The 9,894-nt window shown below is 50.3% G+C and overlaps 1 protein-coding gene across 1 annotated transcript; it reads right to left on the bottom strand.

Annotated features, from left to right (window-relative positions):
- Positions 1 to 4,066: 4,066 nt before the first annotated feature.
- FGFBP3 (fibroblast growth factor binding protein 3) lies at positions 4,067 to 4,567 on the bottom strand. The gene has a single exon (XM_054204426.1). The coding sequence runs from the start codon at positions 4,565 to 4,567 to the stop codon at positions 4,067 to 4,069; it is 501 nt and encodes a 166-aa protein (XP_054060401.1).
- Positions 4,568 to 9,894: the final 5,327 nt, after the last annotated feature.

The raw sequence follows: 9,894 nt of genomic DNA on the forward strand, positions 1-9,894 counted from the left end.
TTTCATTATTTTTTTTTTAAGGTAGCTCATGCTTTTCCTTGAAGGATAGGCCTGGTATCCTGATACTCTTAGCTGGCAGCACCCTTGTGATGACAACCCAACCTCCAGCTGCATGTGGGGAAGGTGCCCTCTCGTTAATTATGCCCAGGACCACCTGCCCATGGGATGGGAGAGCTTATCAGGCCTGCGGGGCAGGCAGCTAGGGCTTGCTTCTGACAGGTTGGGTACGCTGGCTCTTCTTGATGAGGACATTGGGTGGCCATGAGGAGCAAAGGATGAGATGACAGGAGCCAGACAAGCCAGGAATCAGAGATGCGGTGAAGGGCCACCACAGCTGCCGTGGGAGAGCAGAGGTAAGGCTGGCTGCAGAGGGGGGTTTGTGGGCAGGTTTGGGTGGCTGAGCTAAATCTAGGGGGAGTGACAAGTACATGCTGTGGTGGAGCTGTCATAGGGCTGGCAAGGAACAAATTCTGTTGGAAGTGAAGATTTTGGCAACAAAGCCTTCCTGTGTTTGGTTGGCTGAGCTGATGGTGTCAGCTGCCACATAACCATGGGAGAGGATGAAAATGTTGAGTTAGGAAGCAAACAGCCATGGTCTTCCCCCTTAAAAACAAATCTGAGGCTCTGACTGGGGTTTTCCAGCCTTTGGGAGCTGCAATACCCAAAGTACAAAAACTGAATATTTGTTGCTGTTCAGCTCTAGGCATTGGTGCTATTAACCACTGAAAATGCAATGAATACAGTCTCTTGGGTTGTTGTGTTTCATTACTTGGTGGTGCTATAAGAAAGACTTTGAGCTCTTTTGGAGAGTCAGGGGAATAACGTGGTGAAACATGGAGCAAGGGATCCTCTTTCTTCTCCTCTTGGGTAAAACAATGAATTTGTTCAGAGCCCCTAGTTGGGTTTTTAAACGTGGGGTGGTGTGGGTAATCAGATCAGTTGCCATGGTGTTCCAACTTCGCGTCTGATGGCGTGAAATGCAAGCTGTAACGACACTGCACAAAGCTGCTATGCCAGTGCCATGGAAGTAAAACAAAGCTGCGTATTATTCCAACATACTGTGCAATGCCATGGCCAGCAGCCTGCCATGCAGCTGTCGGTATGACATACACACGAGGGAAGAGTGAGCAGTCATTAAAAAAATTAATTGTGTAAGTCACATACATTAACGATCAAGCTCTTGCATAGCGCTCCTGAGGATTATCCAAAGGAATAATGGAAGGTAAAGGAAAATGCCTTGGCACTAAGCTGTATGCAAGAGTGCAGGTCCTCTTGAGAGCCACCGGGCACATCCTTGTGGCCTCTTGGTGGCCTCCTCACAGCCAGCCTTAAAACTGTATAGAAAGAGTCTGCAGGTGCTCCCAGTCATGGGCAGGCACCTGGAGCCATGTAGGACCACAGGCAGCCCCATGTGCCTGGGGCAGCCCGGGGGGCTGGTTTGCGAAGCAGGACATGCTGGTGGCTGCCCCCCTACCGCACCCAGGTGTGTCTGTGGCACTTGATACAATGAACCAGGGACCACACGCTAGGGGTTCACGTCAAATACTCCTTCTCTATTAAACGTGGGGATTCGTGGCGCAAAAGAAGGGCTAAAGCACAGATTGCGAAGGTACACATGTGCTTACAGAGCTATGCAAGCGGCAGTCCTGTTTTGGTGCTTTTGTTGGCTTTTCCCCTTTTCATGTGGCTTTTCTCAAGCACATTAAGTTGTAGGTTGGGTGCATTTAGGGGCTGTCTGAAGGGGCCACGTTCAGGACTAGCAATAAGCAGCTCCCGTTGCATAACTCTTACGAACACTCTGTAGTTCGGCTTTTAAAAAACTATATTTCAAAACTAACGCTGAGTTTGTCCCTGGGCAGTACTTCATCAGTCTCAAACAACTCTAATTGAACAATTATGTTATGAACTTACATTAAAGAAAGGGAATGCTACTTGTTATCTTGCCAGATCTTGAGCATCCGAGTTGCAAGGACCATAAATCAGAAACCACTTCTCACTTGTCTGGATTAAGTTCAATTTAAAATAGTTAAAATTCTGGATTAGCGCAGTCTGTAGGCTGCTGTGATTACCTGTGAGGCTGAATACCGCTTTGTCCTAATAAGCTGGCCACAGCTTAGCTGTGAATTCAAGCTTTTGCAACATGTTGTCGAAAAGGTGAAATTCTTTAATCCAGCAAGGTAAGTAACGCTGCCATAAGCATACAGAATACATGGCCAGACACTCATCCATCCGTAACGCTAGAGCTTTGACAGAAGTGTGTTTTCCTGGGGCCGAGAGCTGGTCAGGCAGCGAGCACTGGCCCTGTAACACTAGTGCTGGCTTCCTCCTCTAACCCAGCTGCTTCCCCAAAATGATTCTTCAGGTTAAAAAGAAAATATATCTGATATCTCCTGATGCGAGTGCTCCTTTGATCCCTCTTGTTTGAGGCGGACTGTGTTTTATTTGTGACACTGCCCTGTCTGTTTTATCCCTGGCTTCTGTGGTTGTTTTACTACACCTGTTGGGGGGATCTGATGTTTAATCACTGGTTCTGTCTCGTCTCCTCTGTGCTGGGTCTGCTGATGCACCAAAGTGTTCTGGTTCAGGAATAATGTATGAGAAGTAGCCCTCTGAGACCTTATAGCAGCTTTCCAGTACCTAAAGGGGGCCAACAGGAAAGATGGGGAGGGACTCTGTATCAGGGAGTGTAATGATAGGGCAAGAGATAATGGTTTTAAATGGAAAGAGGGGAGATTTAGATTAGATATTAGGAAGAAATTCTTTACTGTGAGGGTGGTGAGACACTGGAACAGGCTGCCCAGGGAAGCTGTGGATGCCCCATCCCTGGAAGTGTTCAAGGCCAGGCTGGATGGGGCTTTGAGCAGCCTGGTCTAGTGGGAGATGTCCCTGCCCAGGGCAGGGGAGCTGGAACAAGGTGATCTTTAAGGTCCCTTCCAACCCAAACCACTCTATGATTCTATGATTGCAGGGATTATTTTGAGATATCTCTGCGGAACAGTTAAATTAATGTAAGCCTTAACCAAACACCTCCCTGCAGACAAGTATTGTACTGGTTTCTCCACAAGTGACTGCCCAGGAGCTTCCTTTTTTATGAATGAAGGGGGTACGTCCTTCCTGCATCTCCTGGAGTGCAGCCCTGCTTTCTACACAGCTCTACTGGGCAGCGGGGTCGGGGAGTTGCTGATGTGCAGTCAGGTGTGGGCTGTAGAAATCACAATCCCTTTTTTTTTTTTTTTTGAATCCAAGTGGGATGTGTCTAAAGGAGAGAAAGCAGGACTGAGGGGAAACCTGAGCTTTTCGTATCAAAATGTACCACAGTAAGTGGATAAAAGTATTTAGCATCTCGAACCCCTCTTCCCCCTTGGTAAAACAACTTTTTACAACTTCAACACTATGTCCCTCTAAGTGTGACTGTTGCTTTGGCCCTAGCTCATTAGGCAGGTGAAACACCACTCATCTCCCAAATCCACTGTGTGTGCCTAGCTCCTTCTGAGTTTCTCAGTCTTTTCGCAGCTGGTTTCTCACCTAGCTCTGTTCATGTTAATATTTTAAGTTGGTCGGTGATCATATGGTCGGTGGAAACAGAACTGGGCTGGTTTGTTTAGCTTGTGAAAGCTTTGTAAGCAAGAAAGATTTTTCTAGGACCTACTGTTTGGTGAAGCATCAGGTGTTCCTTATTTTGGTATAAATGTCTGTTTTTTCTAGTTGGGCAATTTCAGTGTGACTTTAACCTTTAGGCTTATAGAAATATATTAGGGGGAGAGAATAGCTGTCTCTGGGCGTTTACATCCTTTGAAAAACTTTAATGTGCTCAAATACACGAACTGTCCCCAGATGCTCTCGTCACCTCGGTTCCCTGAGCGATGCCACACACGCTGTTCAGCAGCGTGAGGGGATCGCAGCACTTTGACGAGAAAAGAGTTACGCGAGTTTCTTGTAACAAAATAGTTATCGCTTTATTGGGGAGGAGAAGAGGAAAGCTGACAAAGCAGCGGGACGCCGGCGGCTGCAGGCTGCCACGGCCGAGGGGAGGGGGGGTGGGTGTCCCGGCGGGTCGGGGGGCGGCTCATCCCTCCCAGAACCCGACGAAGAAGCTGCAGAGCGAGTGCCACCGCTGGGCGCAGTAGGGCCGGGCGCTGGGGGCGGCGGTCGGGGAGGGCCCGGGGGCGGGCAGCAGGCGGAGCTGCGCCTCGGGCGGCGCCCGGCCCGCCGCGCAGAGGCGAGCGGTGAGCGGGCCGCCCCGGGCGCAGGGGTGCCGCCGCCGCCGCAGCCGGCCCAGGATCTGCCGCCAGAACTGCCGGCTGCGGCCGCCGTAGGCCGGGCAGCGCCGCGGCTCCCCGCGGTAGGCGCAGCTCCGCGCCGCCCCGCCGCCCGCCGGCGGCCGGCAGCTCACCCGCAGCTCGCTGGCCCCCGCCGCCCAGCGCACCTCCCAGCTGCACCGGTGCCGCTCCGGCGTGGAGAACCGCCCCGCCGCCGCCGCCGCCTCCTCCTCCTCCGCCTCCCGGCCCGCCCTGCCGGCCGCCGCCCCCAGGGCGGCCAGGGCCAGCAGGGCCAGGGGCAGCCGCATCTCCTCGGCGCCGCCCGAGCCTCCTCCGGTGCTTCAGCGACGGAGCGTCCCGGCCCGCCGCATCCTCCGCGCCCTGCGGAGACACGGACACCGGCGGGCGGGTGTCCCCGCGGCTCCCACCCGCAGCCCGCCCCGGTCGCGCCGGGCTGAGCCGGCGGGGTCTGTGTCGGCAGGGGGACGCAGGGCGGGCTTATCCCTCCAGGGTCGTAACCCCCGCGGCTTTTAGTTTGTTTTCTTCCCCCTCCGATGGCGGCGGGGCCCCGGGACCACCCCAGCGGGAAACCGTAACCCCGGGGCAACGTGAGCCGGGACCCGCACCCGCCGGCTGCGGCATCCAAGCAGCGAGCGGCAGCCGGAGCCTGCTCCCGGCAAACAGCTCCCCTAAAGCCCCCTCGCTTCCTCCCGAGCCCGCTTTCCCCCCAATGCCCCCCCCCCCAGTATTTTCCGCTCTGTTGCGGGGCCACTCACGGCGCGCTGTGGGGTGGGTGGAGGTGCCCGGGCACCGGGTGCGCGGCGGTCTGCGCTCCCCGGCGGCGTGGACGGGGGTTATCAATGGCCGGGGGCTGCCCCCGCCGACGCCCCTCCCCGGCCTGCCGCCCGCGGGGGGACAGCGCGGGGACACGCGGGGAGCTCTGTGCCCCGACCGCACCGGCTTGTGAGGAGTTCCCCGACATACGCGCACACGCCCTTTTTGTTCGAGGAAACCGCACGCCGGTACCGCAAAACCATCCCGGGGCTGCGGCGCCCCTGGGAGGTGGCCGCGGGAGCGGGGTCCCGGTGCCGAGCCGGGCAGCAGCGGCTGTGCGGAGCCTCTCCTCGGGAGGGTTCGGGCGGACGGGAATTGATTTATTTGTTTTCCTTTGAAGTTGATGGGAGTTGAATCACAAAAAGGGAATCCCATTTCGGAAGTAAAATACCAGTGTGGGTTGTTCTGGGATGGTTATTTTTGCGGAGACAGGCTTCTATATAGGGAGGATGTGTTTTTACAAAAAAAAAAAAAATGCCCGAAGTTTCAAGAGAATGCGGATGGGATCTTTGTGTTACTGCACGTTTAGGGGTGGGAGATCAGACACCAGTTTTGGAAACCTCTGGTGGGAATTAGGCTCTGAAAATCCACACGCGCTTCAGTTTCATGGGTGATGATGTATTTTGCATGTTTGTTCCAAACTACTTGGCATTCTCGCCCTCTTATGGAGATAGAAAACAAGCCCGCGAGTCCCCAGCAGGTCCCCGCTGTCCCCGCAGCAGCAGATGGGCAGCAGAGCGAGTCCCTGCTCAGCCCAGCACCACACGGCAGGGACGTTCCTACCCCGAGGGGCTTGCAGGGGAGCTCCAGGCTGAGCTGTCACAAACTTCTGGACAGAATATTACTGAGCTCGCTCTCTATATATATGTACACTCACATCCGCCATGAATATTTATACCCTGTATTTCCATTGCTGTGAAGATACTACCCAGACCGTGCTATCGCGGGTGCAAGGCTGTAGTGGTGCCGCAGCTGCCCCAAGGCAGGCAGCGCTGAGCCAGCGGCAGATAGCCCCTGTGCGGGGGACACCTGGTGACAGCCACTGCCCGGGATGGGGCACAGCAGCAGAGGTGTTGGGAGATCAAAGCTAAAATCGAGCCCTCTTTGCATGAGATGAATGCTGCTGTATCGAAGACTGAGTTGGGGCAGTGAAAACTGCGCTAGGATTTCTTCTTGTGTCATCACTCCTTTACAGTGACTTCTTTAAAGATCCCCCGTCCTTTTAGTAGGATATTCATGGGAGAGGTGTGTGTAACTACAGCCACAAAGGAAGACGTGTGCCTAGGTGCCTTTGGAGTCATCTGCACCCAGACATTTAGACATTGGCTTTCACATGCATTTCTGTTCTAAATCTTCATGTGGGTAAGGATGTGATTTGATCAACGCCTGAGGCCAGGCTAAGTGTGGCTCCCTCCCTGTCTTCCCCAGGCCACCCATTGCTGCCCATGTCTTTGCGAGGCACCAGCTCTTGACTAGTTGCAGCCTGAGCTGGATCCAAGAACACTTTAGTTTGCCTCCAAGGCTGGCTCATGGGGCAGCTGCCCTCATGGGTCAGAGCAAGGATGTGATTTGGAGCAGTGGCTCTCCAAAACATCCCAAAAGAGCAGCTTAGTTACTCCTGGGTACCTGGGGGTACCATACCCCTCTACTCTTTCCTCATAGAGCTGTTCTATTTTGAACAAATAATATTCAGTGGGACTTGAAGGGGGGGTGGGGGGGTAGACGCTGATACCGACTCGCTTATCTTTCTGTGCAATAAGTCCTAAAAAGGAAAGGCTTCTGCAGAGGCTGAGTGAACAACTGCTGGAGAAGGTGTGGGATGTTGGAGTCCTTCCTCCAACTCAGGGGGAAGGGAGGATCTTCAGATAGAGCTTACATTTCCTTGCCGCATTTCATACTTAGAGCATGGGGACACTGCTCTCCCTATTTGGTTGGTTGGGGAAGGGAGACCAGCAGGGGGAGAGGGTCATGAGAAGGAGATAAAATGGCTTAAGCAATAAACCATAGGAGAGGGTTTACAACCAAGAATCTCAAGTGGAAGCCAGTATCTCCTTCTGTCCTGAAGTTACATACGTAAGTATCTCTGAAGGACAGGGTTTAGGTGACTGTTAGCTGTGCATGGTTCCGTGCTCGGCATGCTGGAGTGCGTAAATAGCTTTCATGGGTGCTGAGGACTTCCCATGGGCTGTAGGAGGAATCTTGGCATCTAACTTAAGGCTGTGGGTACCGTGAGGCATTATAAAGAACTGCATTGTGACTTCTAAGACCCTCTGTGGCTCCAGTGAGCATAAGGCACATCATGTGCCTTAGCTAATTAGTCCATCAAACCTTGGAGTTGCTTTCAGATTAAGTTCTGACCACCTGTAATTGCTATATATTATTACACCGAGATCCCTGTCCATTTTCTACAGTCTTGCTATTGTTCATGCAATGTGAAATGGAGTTGTCTAATATGTGTGGGATTGCTTTTACAGCAAGCTATCTTAAGCATATCAGGTTTGGAGGGAAATATTACTGTGTTGTAATGAATGTTTTGCTGTAAAATTTTGATTTGGTCAGGTTTACTTTAAATCTCATACAAGTTATTATGTTGGGGAGTTGAGGAAAGAGAATGAAACAGAAAGGAAACTTGCCTAGCCTCCCCATATAGTAATTTTATCCTCCCTAATCTTCTTCCCCATGTTTTCCTCATACCTATATTTATGTACACATTTTCCTCCATGGTTGTGACTCATCTTTTGCAGTAAAGCAGATCTTAGTCTTTGATACTCATTACTTCTATATTTACTATATTTACTTACATAAATATTAATTTGCCTGTACATGCTACGATTTTATCTCTTGGTTTTGATGGGGATATGTGTGTGGGGTGTCGTGGTTTAATCCCAGCCAGCAACCTGGACCGTGCAGCTGTTCACTCACTGCCCTCCCGCCATTATCCCCCCTGCCACTGTAGGGAGGCAAGAGGGAGAAAAAGTGGAAAAAAAACCAAAAAAAAACAAACAAAAAAAAAAATCCCTGATTTATGGATTGAGATAAAGACAGTTTAATAGAACAGTAATGGAAGAGAAAATAATAATAATAATGGTAAAAGAATATACAAAATTGTGATGCAATGCAATTGCTCACCACCTTGTGATCGATTGCCCACCCCGTCCTGAGCAGCGATCATGGATTCCTGCCTCCCAATCAACCCCCGTTTATATACTGAGCACATCTATGGTACAGAATATTCTTTTGGCCGGCTTGTCCTGTCTATGCTCCCTCTCAGCTTCTATGGGAAGCTGAAAAAGTCCCTGCCTTAATATGAGCATTACTTAATACGTATTGGTTTAGTTGTTGCTATCCATGAGTAGGTGCTCGTCGACAGCATCCCCTCTGCACTGCACAACTTCCCCGTCCCACTGCAGCTGTAATCTCAATTATTCTCATACTAAATCCAAAACGCAGCAGCTACTAGGAAGAAAATTATCTCTATCCCAGATGAAAACAGGACAGTAGGGAAAGATCATTCTTACCAAAATCACTGTATCCTTTTGTTCTGTTTGCCGTTAAAATAATCCAGTTGGTCTGTGTTGCTGCTGTAGCTGGGTTTTGACTTCTTTCCCCCTCGCCTTAGAATATAACCTTTATAGTTCTAGAATTCAGCTAGTTATGGGGTTATCTTTGAAAACTTAATCAAAATGTTCACCGTGGCGGAGATCTATGCAGAGAGCCTGAAACAAATCTCAGAGGAGTTAATGGGCACGTCCACGTAAGCAAATGAAATAGAGTGTGCTTACTGTGTGACTCCTGCAAGGGGACTAAACCGGAGGGAATTACAGCTGTGTTGGGCTAGATTGCAGTTTGGACTCTAATCCAAATTCTAACCCAAATTCAGAGTGAACATGAACACTCACAGGAACAGTCTAAACCATGAGATTCAGCTCAATGTAGAGAAGTGCAAGTTACTGGTCTGAAACACCTCCACAAATCCAGGCTGAGGGATGCTGAGTAAATGACACGTTGTCAGAAATGCATATAAGGCTACAGTGAATCACAGACTGGATGTGAGACAGCATTTTTCATGCAACTGCAAAAAAGGCAGACACATAAACAAGGATAAGACACAAGAAGTAATGCATGGGCTGATGCCAGGCTTTGACTGGGGCATCGTATCCAGTTTTAAGCATTGCTCTTCAAGAAAGATCAAGATCTGCTGGACTGAGTCTGCAGAACAGCAATGAGGAGGTCACAGACCTAGAGAACTTGATTTATGATGAAACAGTTGAAGCGGTGGGCTTGTTAACCTAAAGAAGAAAAAAACTAAGAAGGCAAATATGGCAACAGTAAAAAAATCGATCATTGCTTAAAGCTGTCTCCTTCTCATGCATCTTTCTGTTTCAGAAGTTCAGACCATAACTTTAATCACACTTTTCATTGGCCAATGAATAAATTATGCTGTTAAATTTTAACTCTGAACTGAAAGCCCTATGTTCTGTTTATAGGCCACTTCACCCACATTGAAGATGCTGTGCACAGAACTGGTCAGGGCTTTGACTTCAGGGTTTTGAGCTTTGAAAATTCGAGCTAAGCATTTGGGTTGTTATGAAAGCTCCAATCACTATGAAGAATCAAACTTATTCCTCTTACTTTAGCCCCTAGGATTGCAGCAACCTTTGCTAATGATTGGAAGAATACTTTTGCTTTACAAGTGGAAAGTATCTACAGTCTCCAGCCCTGTCAGTATCGGCTCCTTTTCAGAGAAGTAGGTAAAGAAAATTGATGCTTCATAAACCTTAATTGTTCTAAATACGCAACA

The sequence above is a fragment of the Rissa tridactyla genome, chromosome 6 (genome assembly GCF_028500815.1).
Source record: "Rissa tridactyla isolate bRisTri1 chromosome 6, bRisTri1.patW.cur.20221130, whole genome shotgun sequence".
Taxonomy (NCBI): domain Eukaryota; kingdom Metazoa; phylum Chordata; class Aves; order Charadriiformes; family Laridae; genus Rissa; species Rissa tridactyla.

Bases quoted from the DNA above. Each gene is read 5' to 3' on its own strand.
- FGFBP3 (XM_054204426.1), bottom strand. From the start codon at position 4,567: ATGCGGCTGCCCCTGGCCCTGCTGGCCCTGGCCGCCCTGGGGGCGGCG.